This window comes from Neovison vison, chromosome 7, assembly GCF_020171115.1.
Source record: "Neovison vison isolate M4711 chromosome 7, ASM_NN_V1, whole genome shotgun sequence".
Classification (NCBI taxonomy): Eukaryota; Metazoa; Chordata; class Mammalia; order Carnivora; family Mustelidae; genus Neogale; species Neogale vison.
Genome location: NC_058097.1, coordinates 56,320,623 through 56,334,713, shown reverse-complemented (window position 1 = coordinate 56,334,713; position 14,091 = coordinate 56,320,623). Strand labels below are relative to the sequence as shown.

Below are 14,091 nucleotides of genomic sequence, written 5' to 3'. Positions count from 1 at the left end.
GAGGCCGTCTACCGTCATTTTTGAGTACTTGCTATGGTACATAAAAGACGGGATTAGGCAAGAAGAAAACAGACAAAAATCTCAGCGTTTATGGCGGCGGCGGGCACGTAAAGTCATTTTGTGAAAACTGAAATTCAATTATTGTGGCCGGATTCTGGGGAGCTAGGAGGAGTGTGCATCAGGCCAGACGGTGAAGGGCTTTGTGGCAAAAAGGGAGGAGCTGGGACTTTGTCCCCGGGGCAGTAGCGAGCAAGGAATGAGTTCCCAGCAGTGGAGGTGGCATCCTGCCTGAGAGGAAGGACGGGGCTCCGGGAGGAGGGGTGCTGGAGAGACCACCCCAAGACTTGCAGAGAAATCCTGAGGATTAAGAAAGGGGCCGCGGGGTACGGAGCCGGCCGGAGCTGGAGGGCCGGGCAGGAAGACTGGAAGCGGGCTGCGATCGCCCAGGCAACGTAGGTCGCGCGGAACCATTGGCTGGTCTTCAGCTGCGTCATCCTCCGCCCCGCAGCGTCCGCCCTCGGAACGCCGGGGGCGCGGCCTCCGCGAGGGGCTCAGCCCCACCCGCCCGGAAAGCGGGGTGGGGAGGGGCGTGCCAAGCAGCCTCCCCCGGGCGTCCTCACCTGGTATAAAAGTATCCCAGAGAGCAATGCTGACTATTTTGGAGAGAGGGCAGTGGCTGAGTTGAAGGAAACGGTTCTGACGTCTCGCCACGCTCCACCCTCGAGACGTGGCCCCGCCCCCGGGCGAGTCGGAATCCTTTAAAAGGTCCGGGGAGTAAGGAAAGGGAGGGCCAGTCGGGCGTCTCCTGGCGACGGGCTGGTGGCTCCACCCAGCCAATCCTTGCCCCGCGGCGGGCAGGACTCCAGCCAATCGCGGCTCGCGGTTCGGCCCCGGGGCGGAGCTGGGTGGGCCCGAGGCCAAACCGAGAGGCCCTGGGGAGGTGATTGAGTCTCCTACTCGGCGCTGCTGGGTCGTAAAGCTGCGGATGTTCCAGGACTTGGTCACTGCGAACCTGGCAGCTAAGGTGAGAGAAAGAGAGTAAAGCCACCCGGCTTGAGATTTGCCGTGGGTTAGGGGAGGTGGAGGCGCGCCCCCCGAGAGTTGTGGAGGCGGGGTCAGGGCGTGGGTAGGGGGTGCAGATAAGGGTGACTGATGGGGTTGGTGGGGTTTGGGGACTGGAGGCTGAATTCGAGATCCCGGACTGAAGGCGAAGTTGGTAGGGCAGGATCTTCAAGTGGACGGAGTTTGAAGCTGGGACATGGGGTGTTTGGAGAAGCGAGAGAACCAAGGAAGGAACTTTTGGGGCAGGAAATCTGAAGATTGGGACAATTCGCGTCTCCCGTGCGGGTTGAATTCGGGACTCCAGTGTTCTGGAAAAGGTGTGAGGGGTTGGGGCTGGGATTCTGGGCATTTGGAAAAGCGAGAGAACTACGTGCAAGGAATATTGGTGAGGGAGACGCAGTGGAGGAGAGGAGGTGCTGGGGAGAATCCCATGTTCAGGTCTTGGAGTCAGAGGGAGAGTGGGGGGGGTGAAGTCGAAAGGCGTTTGAAAGATGGGAGAATAGGAGAAAGTTGACGGCTGAGGGTATCAAAATTAGGCTCCCGAATGGAGTAGATCGGAGCGCATTTGTAGTTTTTGAGCGATGTGTTGTGGCCTGGGTCTGGGGACCCGAGAGCAGTTTGGGGGGTCCGAAGGACCAGGAGAAAGCAGTTGTAGGGCCGGAGTCTGGGGTGGGGGAGGGGAGTTCCAGGCGTGGAGCTCAGACCCGCCGCCCTAGAGGCATCGGAGGGCGGGGCTCGGCAGGCGCCCGGCAGCTGGACGTCCGGGTTCCCTTCCCCCACCTGCCCCGGGCCCTGTGCGCATGCCCTAGGGGAGGGCGGGGGAGGGCGCTCCCTCCGGCGTGCGGAGCTCTCTGGGGATTGTAGTGCACGCTCAACATTAGCGATCGTGCCAGGCAGCTCTTGGCCCACATTTCCCAGAAGCCTCTGGGCTAAATTGTTGCCTGCCTGGATGCTGACTGGAGTTCCATGGAGGGGGCGGAGCCTGGCAGGAGTCGAGTTTCAGCAAATTTTCTCGTGGGGTGCGCTTTGGGGGAGGCCGAAGGAGTAGAAGAGGGAAGGAGGGAGTCTCCTTCCCAGCTTTTGGGTGTGCTTCCAGTGGGTTAGGAAGAGGACATGGAAAGAAATATACTCCCTGGGATGCCTGGGAGGCTTAGGCGCTTAAGCGGTTACCTTCTGTTAGGGTCACGATCCCGGGGTCCTGGGATGGACCTCGCTTACAACTCCGCACTCGATGGGGGGGTCTGCTTCTCCCACTCCCTCTGCCCTGCCCTTCCACTTGCGCGCTTGCTCTCGAAAATAAATAAATAAAATCTTTAAAAAGAAGATACACTTCCTGTGAAAGAAGAGTGTCTTAACGGGGCTCCAAGTGGCTTGAATATAATAGGCCGTCAATAGATAAAAATATTGAATGACTAAATGGCAATTAAATTCTTGTTTGTTAAGGTTAACTGTAGGTGGGCCCCATGCATATTTTACAGGTGGGATCTCCTTGAGAATATGGTGAGAAATTTTACAGTCCTCATTTTTTTTTTTAAAGATTTTATTTATTTACCTGACACAGAGAGATCACAAGTAGGCAGAGAAGCAGGCGGGCGAGGGGGGCGGGGTCAGGCTCCCCACCGAGCAGAGAGCCAGATTCCGGATTCCGATTCGGGCCTTGATCCCAGGACCCTAAGATCATGAACTGAACTGAAGGCAGAGGCTTAACCCACTGAGTCACCCAGGTGCCCCTACGGTCCTCACTTTACAGATGGGGAAACTGAGATCTGATTAAAAAAAAAAAAAAAATGAGAGGCGATATCACATAACTTAGAAGGATCAAACAGCTGAGCAGTGTCAATGGTAGAATTTAAACCTAAGTTTCCTGCCTCCAGGCCAGGTCCCCATACTCCACACCTGTTATGTGTGACACTTTTGAAAAAATGAGTATTGTGTCTCAAGGAGGCAAATTCACTATTCAAGGCCACACAGGCAAGTAAGTGGGATGCAAACCCAGCTATGTGTCTGTCCAGATCTAGTTTTCTCCTCCGCAGCCCTGTGGGATTCCTCCTATGTCCATTTTATAGATTTGGGATTTGAACTAGCCCTGCTATGTCTGACTTGCTCCTCTTCTCTCTTCAGGGCACCATGGTAGGAGGCTTGAAGAGGAAACACTCGGATTTGGAGGAGGAAGAGGAGGTTGAGAAGTGGGACTGGGGTCCAGCAGGACTGCGGAGCTACCAGCAAGCCCTGCTTCGAATCTCCTTAGACAAAGTCCAACGAAGCCTGGGCCCCCGAGCCCCGAGCCTACGCAGGCATGTCCTCATACACAATACCCTCCAGCAGCTCCAGGCTGCCCTTTGCCTGGCTCCAGCACCCACCCTGCCCCCTGAGCCCCTCTTCCTGGGCGAGGAGGACTTCTCCCTGTCAGCCACCATCGGTTCTATTCTCAGGGAACTGGAGACATCCATGGACGAGACGGAGCCCCCTCAGAATCCAGTGGCTCCCCCAGGTCCCCAGAATGAAGTGCTGCCCCAGCCCGATCCAGTCTTCTTAGAAGCTCTGAGCTCCCGGTACTTGGGGGACTCTGGTCTGGATGACTTCTTTCTGGACATTGACACATCAGCTGTGGAGAAGGAACCTGCCCTGGCACCCCCGGAGCCTCCTCACAACCTCTTCTGTGCCCCAGGGTCCTGGGAGTGGAATGAACTAGATCACATTATGGAAATCATTCTGGGATCCTAAAACTTTGGGGGCTCTTTCCTCATCTCAGCCTCGGTGGGCTGGATCCCTGGATGCAACTGTGTGTGTGTATGTGTGTTTTGGTGGGGTCCCTAAGCAGTGACTGTGGCCTCCTTTCCTCCCATTTCAGGGTTCCACAAACCATCTTGCATGTGTGTGTGTGTCTGGTTACCGCAGCCTTCTGTGAAGGTGGGTCTTCCTGAATTAATTTATCTGTTCCAAATGCCTTAACATGACTCTGTTTCTGGGAGTCTGATTTCCCACTTCCATGTTGCTTCTGCCTTTCCCTCCAGTTCCTACTCCCCTTGTGACCACTGGGGCCTCAGGGAAGATAAAGCTGGGCCTGTCAGAGGATGACAGGGATGTGCTGCCTGGTTACTATGGGAGCTCAGACTTTGCTTCTTGCACCTCAAGGGAGCAGGAGGGGCTGGCCTCCTCCCCCAAGGTTGAACCCCACCTCTTTGGCAAGACCCCATCCCAGCAGTCTCCTGATTCATAACCAGGCCGGACCACGTGCAATAGGGTGGAAACCAAACCGCTCCATGCCGCGTTATTTAAAAGAAAGGCGGGTTTTGTGGTGGGTTTTGTTTGTTTTTTGCTTGTTTGTAATGACTTTTTTGTTGTTGTTTTTTAATAAAAGTATTTTGGAAGGGCTGGTGTTGCCTGAAGTTTCTAAACCTCAGTGGGTCAGTGGGAGGGACCCGGTAAGTTCCCTGGACACCTGCACCCTTACCTGCCAAAGTGGGGGCAGGCATATTATTAAATGTAATAACTACTGAGTACTTAAGAGTACTATTCTATCCACTTTGAATTAAGTCATTTAATCTTAATGGTTATATAGAATTTTGTTAACAGGCTTTACATAGGAGGAACCTCAAGTTCAGAGGGGCTAAATCACTAGCTCCTGGTCACAATGCAAGAAAAGCAACGACCATGGGGTGCTTGGGTGCCTCAGTTGGTTAAGCAACTGCCTTCAGGTCATGAACCTGGGGTCCTAGGATGGAGTTCTGAGCTGGGAGCCTGCTTCTCCCTCTGACCCTCTCCCCTCTCATGCTGTTTCTCAATCTCTCTCAAATACATAAATAAATAAAATATTTTTTTAAAAAAAAATAAGCAAGAACCAGGGAGCAAGGACCCAAAACTAAGTTTGGCCTCCAGCAACTGGTTCTTAACTATTTGTGTCTTTGCTACTTGGTAAACTTAGATCTCCAGCCACATGGATGCATATAGGAGGAGAAACGGTACCATGAATTACCAAAAGGATAGGTCACTCTTAGCGCTTAAAAAAAAGTCACCGCTTTCTTTGTATGCAATGTATTGCTGAGGCCCAAAGGGTAAGGAAGATGCCCCAAAATAGCATTAAGTGTAGATCTTTCTAGGGGTGCCTGGGTGGCTCAATTGGTTAGGTGTCTACCTGCAGCTCAGGTCATGATCTTGAGGTCCTGGGATCAAGCTACCCGCTGAGCAGGGAGCCTACTTTCCCCTCCTACCCTTCCTCCTGCTGTGTGCTCTCATACTCTCTCAAAAAAAAAAAAAAAACTTTTTGAAAAAACATTTTAAAAAAGGATCTAGAAAACTGTTGACCAGGCTGAAGTTAAAGTACTAAGGATTTATTTGGGAGGTACAAGTCCAGGCTGGTGAGTAGAGAGAAGAGGGGAGGCCCGGGAAGATGTAATGTGAAATACTGCTGCCCTGGCTAGGCCTGCAAAGACCTCTGAATGCTCACCAGGTGAGTTTACACAGCATTAGGGACTTTTCTGGAAGGTTTGCAAAGAGGAACCACACCAGGGTGGAGTCCACAGGCCAGGAAAGGAGGGGGATTTTGCCTGTGCTTTCTGGCCTAAAGCCAAGATTCTCTCCCTAAGAGGGGCTTTGCATCTAAAAGCAAGAAATAAAATACACACACACACACCTGAAAGTGAGGTAACTGACCAATGGGTGCCAATCAAGAGAGAGAGGAGATGGTCATGAGAACCTCAAGGCACATGTGTTTCACATCTCAATATGGATGCCCACTGGATCAGGTCTTACAAAACTCTCAGTGACCTCTCACACCCAGAATAAAACTCAAACTTCTGTAAGACCCGGCAATCTTGCTCCTAACTTTGCAGCTTAATCTTCCACTATTCCTCACCTCAAGTCACACAGGTCTCATTTGACCTCAAGCTCATATACCCCAGGGCCTTTGCACTTGTTAATGGCCCAGAGGACATTTCTCCCACAGCTTCACTGATCCAAATGTCCCCTTCTCAGATCCCCAGGTGCACCATCCCCCCACCACCCTCTATTTGATTTTCTTAGTAGCACCTATTCTATCTCAAGTTATTTATTACCTATTTTAGGTTTCTGGTCTATTAGCAACTGGGAGAGGGAGGGGTTTTGTTGGTCTTACCCCAGCTGTATGCCCCAGTACACACAACTATGCTCAGTACAGGTGTGCACTCAAGAACAAACTTTTTGTTTTCCTATTGAAAAAATGAACTCCCACCTGGCAATGGTCAACCCTCCCTCTCACCTCTCTGAATTCATCTTCCTCACACTACCTCACACTACCACTCTCCAGTTCTTTGAACACACCAGCATGTCCCAACCTCAGGCCTCCAGGAGTACCCACCTCACCCAGATTGTGTAACCCATGAAAAGGAGGACCCAATGTACCCTAAGGATTCCAATAATTGCTTACATTTATTGGGTGCCTACTGTGGGCCTGGTGCTCCTCCAGTCATGGGAATAAAATAGACAGCTCCTGCTCTCACACAGCAATGCATTTGGGGAAGGATGAAATACACACAAAAATAAGTAAAATGTGCAGTTCCTCAGGAGGTGATAAATGCTGTAGAGAAAAAGAAAGCAGGAAAGTGGTGGGGGCATTGTTATTTCAATGGGATGGCCAGAAAAGGCCTCACTGACAAGGTGACATTTGAGTTAAGACCGGAAGGAGGTGAGAAGTGAGTCATTATCAGTTGGGGGGTGGGGTTGGGAGGGGGATCCATCCTGGTAGAGGTAACAGCTAGTGCAAATGCCCTGAGGTGAGAACATGAGTGGAATGTTTGCAGGACCCTGAAGAGGTCAGTGTTCCTGGAGCAGAGTGTACAAGAAGAGGGCATCTTACGAGATGAGGTGAACAAGATGGGTGTCCCACGGGAAGGAGTGAGCTTTACCGAATTTGATGGAAGCCATGGAAGGCTGCTGAGCAGAGGAGAGATGAGGCCTGACTCACCTTTTACTAGGCCCTCTTTGCCTTACAGATCCTGTAGCTTGCTAGTACCACAATGAGGGCAGTATAAGGAATATCCCCACTTTCCAGATAAACAAACAGGCTAACAGAGGCCCAGCTCATGCCCCGTTAAAGAACTGATGGGAGAAGTGTAAAGGCTAGCCCGCAGACGAACCGGGCCTGAGGACAGAGTCCACCTTCCCCAATCTGCCCTCCTCCCGCCTGCGGGGCGGGGGGCGGGGCTGGGGGGGTGGTGTGGATGGGGCGCGGCCGTCGTGGCAGGCCCCTCCCACCTGTCCGGCTGCATCCTCACCCGGAGCTGGCGGGGCAGTGGAATACCCCGGAGGCGGCGACGGTGGCGGGAGCCTGCCCGGCGCCTGCTCCCTCCCCAGAGGCCGGGTGGGGCGGCAGGCTGGGCGGCCGGCTGGGGGCGGGGCGCTTCCCTCCCCCACCCCCTTCCCCTGCGGGCGGAGGCTCCTCCCCAGGCCTGCTGGACCCGATGGCTTGCTTCTGGTTTCACTTCCCAAGGCTTGACCTCTCTCCCTTTCCCTTCCCCCCAGCCCTTTGAATTCCTGGCTTCTTCTGCACTTTCTGGTCTCAGCTCCAGGGTCACCTCCTCAGGGACGCTCTCCTGGACCACCCTGGCACAGGCCTCCGTATAATCCCGTCCTCTTTTGTTTTCTTCAAGGCACCGAAGAGAGGCCGACATTATCTTCCTCGGTTATTCATCTTCCAGGGTCTCAAACCACTCGGAATAAAACATAACGTTCTCTAGACGTCTCTAAACAGCCCGAAAGCTTCTCTGACCGCCCCCTCCGCAACATACAGCCCAGCTACACTGGCCTTGCTGCCCCGCAGACTCCGTCCTCGGGACCTTTGCATTGGCCCTTCCCTGTGGCTGGAGCATTCTTCTTCCAGAGCTTTACTACTTCTCTCATTTCCTCAGGTTTACTCCGGGAACTTTCTACCAGCATCAGCACCCGCCCAGTCTACCGCACACCTTCATTCCTCTCCTTTCGCTCTGCTTTGTTCTTTTCCTTTTCACTTGTCACCTTCTAAAATACTAAATTATTTATTATATTAAGTGTATTGTCCACCCCCCCTCAGGGATTTTTATATAATTACTGCCCTATCTGGTGCACAGGTGTTCGATCCATGAATGTTTTTGTTGTCATACTTCTTTTCTCTGTTTTCCTCCTCCCCTGATCCATGAAAAGAGAGACCACTGTGTGAGACTTAACCAGCGCTGTACCCCTAGTGTCTACAACAGCGTCCATGATATAGTAGGTGCTCAATAAACACATTTTGATCAAATTCTTGAGGTTCCTATGAATCTCCAGCATGTGATCTGGAGCAAGCCACTTTTTTTTCCCAGGCCATAAGGATAGGTTATGGGGGAAATTATGTGAATTTGCCTGGGAGGGGTTTGGTTCTATTAGCATTTTACCCTCTTTTTATTAGGAAAAAATTTTTTTTAAATTAAGCATATAGAAAAGATAGGGGCAGGGGTGCCTGGGTGACTCAGTCGGTTGACTGCCCTCTGCTCAGGTCGTGATCCTGGGGTCCTGGGATGGAGCTCCCTCTTCATTGAGTCACCCAGGCCTCACCCCCTCCTCCCGCCCCCTGCCACAAATATCTTTTGTAGCTGTCTCCTCTTCCCCAAATCAGGATTCGTTGAGCGTTCATGTGCTTATTTTGTTGTAATAAGGAAATTATATAGTAACTTTCATTCCAGAAATTTCCCCACTACCAAACCCACCAATCCCTTTTTCTGTTTTCTCAAAATTGAATTTTTGGTGGAATAGCCGAGTTTACTTGTAGATGTCCCACATTCTGTATTTGTCTGATTGTGTTCACGTTTAATTTGTTCCTCTCTGTTTTCTGGAAACTGAAGCTCAGGTCTGGAGGCTTCACGAGATTCAGCCTATGAAATTTAACAGGGAGACCCCAAAGGGAATGTTGTAAACTTCCTAATGCATCACATGGGGTGGTACCCAGTGTCGGGGTGTCCCATGATTGTGGGTGCAGGGTTTCCTCACATGGTTAAGATGGTGAGCAGCACATCTCCCCATCATAAAAGGCTATTTGTCTCTTGGCAGTTAGCAAGCAACCTGTGGGGGAATGCCTTGGAGCCTGCCAAGATCCTGTTAACCTTTTACCCTAAGGTTTGAACGAACATCCATTGATAACTGCTCCCTGAATCAACTAATATAGTTAGGATTTTCTGGAGCTTACTTTGGCCAGGAGCTTTACTCCCGACAGTTCTTCCCACAACTCCAGAAAAGTTAGCAAATGAGCTACTTGGCGAAGCTAAGTCCCGCTGTCAGTTTATCAGACAAGTGTTAAATTCTTGTCTACCTATATCCCACTCTGTGCGTCCCCCCGCCCCCACCTAATTGCCTGCGCCATAACCACAACGGCTTTACTACCAACAAAAGAACATGAGCATTTTGTGCAATTATTCTTTCTTGTTTTTAAGATTTTATTTATTTGAGAGAGAGAGCCTGCGCACAAGCAGGGGGAGCGGCCAGCAGAGGGAGAGACAAGCAGGCTTCCCGCTGAGCAGAGAGCCCAATGGAGGGCTCCATCCCAGAACCCTGGGATCATGACCTGAACCGAAGGCAGACGCTGAACCGACTGAGCCACCCAGGCGCCCCCAATTATTATTTTTTCTTTTTTTCTTTTTAAGTAATCTCTACACCCAACGCAGGCTTGAACTCAGAACTCGGAGATCAAGGGTCGCATGCTCCTCCGACTGGGCCAGTTTGGCGCCTCTGTGCAATTATTCTTTTTAATCCTCAAAATAATCTCATTTTAAAAAGATGAGGAACCGGAGACCCTAGGGGATTAAAACACTTGCCCAAAGTCGCAGAGTTACTTAGGGAATGGAGCCCGGGATGTGACTCCCGTGGCTCCACTCCTAACTCCGCCCGCTCCTCCTCCCCCTCCTGTAACCGCCATTGAGTCCAGCTGCCCGGCATCTATTTGCTCAGTGTGCTACAGGGATCTTACAGACACAACCTTATTTTAAATTTTCTAACTTTCAAAACATAGGCAAGAAGATGCCCATTTAACAGAGTCTGTATGGCTCAGAGAGGTCCAAGATCTTTTTCCAAGATCGCACACCCAGTGAGCGGTGAGAATGTGAACCCATGCCTATCCGGCTTAGAGTGCAGACTCCTGTTAGGGTCAGGCCTGCAAGGAGCTCAGTTGCTGGGTTTTGGCAAGTCTATGGGCAGGTGTGCGGTCCCGCACCTCGAGAGGCAAGAAACACGGGACCCCCTAGCCCGCCGCCCAACTGTCCCGCAGCAAAAAAAAGCCAACCCACCTGGCCGGGTACCCTCACGCAGTCTCTGGGCATGCGCCCTGAAGCCACCCTCCTTTCCCTCCGAGCCTTCCTTCTACAGGCTCCGCCCATCACCGTCCCAGGCCAATCCCCGGGTGGAAGGCGGGGCCACTACAGGAGTGGGCGGTAGTTAAGGGGAGTCAGGAGCCCGGAGTCGTGCGCCGGAGTCAGAACTGCGTCTCCCGACCCAGGCGTCGGTTGCTGAAGGAGAGCGAGCGAGCGATGCTGCCGTCGCCGCTTCCTGATTGGTTGCGCGTGGATCCCTCTTCGTTCTGATTGGCAGCGGGTCAGCTAGGTATGTAAATGAAGTAAAGGGGCCTGAGGAGAGAAGGGAGACCCGCGGCGGGGTCGTTTGGCAGGTTCGATCCCCGGGTCCGGCCGGTGAGCACCGGGGCTGCCCGGCATCGAGATGCGCGGGCTCCTAAGTGCCGCCCGGCCGGGCTGGGTGAATCACGCTGCAGCCCGGGAAGGGGGCGGAGGCGCCGGCTCTCTGGCTCCGGCTGCGTGACTCACCCGCCCCCGCCGCCGCCGCTTCGGGAGGAGCCGCCTCCACTGCCTGCCGGAAGTGAGCACCGGCCGGGAGGGCAGAAGAGCCCTCCGGGGATCCCGACCCGCACGGCCCTGGGAGGCAGGCAGGAATGACAGGCAGGACGTGGGGGCAGTGTCAAGGATCCCGGGGTCCCAGGGGCCGGAATCCCCGGGGAAAGCCGTCCTGGCGCCTCTAGAGGGCGCCGGGACCAGGGGGAGGAGTTCGGGTGGGGGCTGAATTCCTGCGGTTCTGGACTCCTGGGTCTTCGGAAGGAGGCAAGGACCGTTTTGAGTAGTGTGAGGGGGTCAGTCTTAATGTCCTGTAGGGCAAGGGCTTGGGGACTGGACCCTGCAATCTACCAAACTCAAAAAAGCAAGTTGGGCCCGGGGTCCGGAACTCCAGGGGCACCTACCCCGGGGAAAGTGTGGGTTTTTAAAAGTTCTCTCAGTGACCCCCGGTGCCCGTCAGGATTTCCCAGCAAGCTCTGTCTACTCTGCCTCCCAAATAAATCCTGAATCAACCAACTTTCTTCCAAGTCCACTGCCAACCACCTTCTTCTCCACGCCACCATCATCACCCGCCCCAGAGTGCAGTAGCCTCTGAGTGGAGCTCGGGACCACGTTCTTCTGGTTCCCTTCCTTCCCGCATCATCTTCCTCAAAGCAGCTTAGGGGGATCTTCTGGAAACCTAACCAGTTCACAACGCCACTGTATTCCCTGATCAAAATCCTTCAATGACACAGTGCAGTCCAAACTCTGCCTCTGCTTGTTCTCCAAACCCCGTCCCATCCTGCATCACTCTGTGTGCTGACAACACTGGTGCTTTTTATTTTATTTTAAGTTCAAGTTCATCCAGACTCCAAGTCTTTCTTTGCCTTTGTTGTTGTTCTTTCTTACCTGAATGCTTTCCCCTTGGTTCTTCCGTGGCTGACTCCTGCTTGAGGGCTCAGCTCAAATATCACCTCCTCCCAGGAGCCTTCCCAGACCACTCTCCAGAGAACCTGCTAGTATCTTCCTAGCACCATCTGTACATTTCCCATATTTATTTGTCTGATGGGTGGTAGACACTTAATAAATGTCAAACTATGTGAAACAGCTGCTTTCCCCGGGGTTAAAAAAAATTTCCTGAATATTGGGCGCTTCACCTGGTTTGCTAAAGAAATATACTAGCTATTCAGAGTACTTGTTAATCAGAAGAGTTACAATGTATTAGGCACTGTTGTGAGTGCTTTTTTGTACATTATCGCGTTGATTCCATAACAACTCTTTGAAGTAGATAACTATTATCATTCGTATCTTAAAGTTTCCGTAAGAAAGCAGAGGCTCAGGAAATTAAATGGCCTGCCCAAGATCACACCTGCACATCAGTTATCAGAGCCTGGGTTTGAACTTCACGTTGACTTTCTATAAGGAATGACTGACTCCTCTCTCCCTGCAGATGATGCTGAGCAAAGGTCTGAAGCGCAAGCGGGAGGAGGAGCAGGAGAAGGAAACCCTGGCAGTGGACACCTGGTGGCTGGATCCCAGCCTCCCTGCAGTGGCCCAGGCCCCCCCACCCGCCACCTCCAGTTCCCTCTTTGACCTTTCAGTGCTCAAGCTCCATCACAGCCTGCGGCAGAGCGAGCCAGACCTGCGGCACCTGGTTCTGGTAGTGAACACGCTGCGGCGCGTCCAGGCATCCATGGCCCCTGAGCCGACCCTGCCACCCATGCCCAGCCCCTCTGCGGCCCCTTGTGTGGCTGACAGCCTGCTGGCCAGCTCCGACGCCGCCCTCTCGGCCTCCATGGCCAGCCTGCTGGAGGACCTCAGCCATATCGAGGGCCTGAGCCAGGCCCCCCAGCCCTTAGTGGACGAGGGGCTCCCAGGCCGCCCCGCCGGGGGATCCCCACCCAGCCTGGGTGCCTTGGACCTGCTGGGCCCGGCCACTGGCTGTCTGCTGGACGATGAGCTTGAGGGCCTGTTTGAGGACATTGACACCTCTATGTATGACAGTGAACTTTGGGCACCAGCCTCCGAGGCCCTCAAACCTGGCCCTGAGGATGGACCTGGCAAGGAGGAGGCTCTGGAGCTGGATGAGGCCGAGTTGGACTACCTCCTGGATGTGTTGGTGGGCACACAGGCCCTGGAGCGGCCGCCGGGTCCGGGGCGCTGACGCCCACAGCAGGGATGGTAGTCTGGTGTCCCAACTGAGCCTCGTGGCCGGACCAGCTCTCCTCTGAAAGACATAGCTGGCTTCCCTAGAACAGAGAGAGAGGGGCTTTGGAGAGAAGAATCCAGTCCTGAGTAACTCCACCTCTGTCCTCTTGTCTAGGACTTGTGAGGGGGGGCTGGGGGAGACTGGGATTGGCCGTGGGGATGGGAGGACAGGGCCTGGTGGCTGGAATGTGATTTGGACCAGGCTCTGTGCTGGACTGAAACCCCAGGGGCTGGAGCCTGGGAGTCTTTTCCCTGATGTGGGAAGAGACCACACCATTTTGTGGAAATTAAAACTAGTCCTGGGAAATTTCAAGTCTGTGTGCTTTGTATCTGGACTAAGGGCGACATAGTAACTTCCAGCATTTAGTGAGCAGGGAACTGGGCACCTGGCACAGTGCTAACCCTTGCCATCCCCCGAACAAGATGGGCATGATTACTATCCCCATTTGACAGCCCAGAAACCTGAAGCTCCAAGGGGTCATCCCTTGAGGACATGGGTTTCAGACCATGAACTTCACTGCTTTATACTGGTCTGAGAAGCAGATGGATTAGCTCTGGTAACTGGAGAAAACTCCCCAGAAGTACTCAGCCAGGTTTCCCTGGTGTGCCCAGTGGGTACATAATGGGGGGGGGGGGTGCGGTGAGCCAGGCCACTGGAATCTACCTCAGAAAGAGCCAGAAAGAAAAGCCCAAAGCTGGAGGCTGGACAGAGTCTCCCGAAAGAGCATGGAGAGCTAGCTCTCCAGGAAAATGGGGAAAGACAAGGAGACTCCAGCAAGTTTATAAAAAAAAAAAAGAACGAAAAAAAAAATCCCCTCGGGGCCTCAAATCCGCATTTGGGCAGAAGATAGGGCAACTTGGAGGGGGGCTGCGAAATAAAGCCACCCGGTTTAGTGGCTTGACAGCAGGCAGGCAGTCCTGCTTTCCTTCTAGAAGAAACCCAGGCCCCCGCGATCCGGGGCCACCTGCCCTACTGCTTATGTGATCGGGCTGGCCTGAGCGCCGGGTGTCTGTGCCGCCC

General features: G+C 53.3%; 2 protein-coding genes across 3 annotated transcripts; both read left to right on the top strand.

Moving 5' to 3' along the window:
- The first annotated feature begins 893 nt into the window (after window positions 1-893).
- SERTAD3 (SERTA domain containing 3) lies at window positions 894-4,430 on the top strand. Its single transcript, XM_044257318.1, has 2 exons — window positions 894-1,024; window positions 3,184-4,430. The coding sequence occupies exons 1-2, from the start codon at window positions 986-988 to the stop codon at window positions 3,784-3,786; spliced, it is 642 nt and encodes a 213-aa protein (XP_044113253.1). The 5' UTR covers window positions 894-985; the 3' UTR covers window positions 3,787-4,430.
- Window positions 4,431-10,465: 6,035 nt separating this feature from the next.
- SERTAD1 (SERTA domain containing 1) lies at window positions 10,466-13,377 on the top strand. 2 transcript variants are annotated; one of them, XM_044257316.1, is made up of 2 exons: window positions 10,466-10,641; window positions 12,313-13,377. In XM_044257316.1, exon 2 carries the CDS (start codon window positions 12,313-12,315, stop codon window positions 13,024-13,026), a length of 714 nt encoding a protein of 237 aa, XP_044113251.1. In that variant the 5' UTR covers window positions 10,466-10,641; the 3' UTR covers window positions 13,027-13,377. The 2 variants fall into 2 exon arrangements, with proteins under 2 accessions (XP_044113251.1, XP_044113252.1); XM_044257317.1 differs by lacking the exon at window positions 10,466-10,641 and adding an exon at window positions 10,904-10,991.
- The last annotated feature ends 714 nt before the right edge of the window (window positions 13,378-14,091 follow it).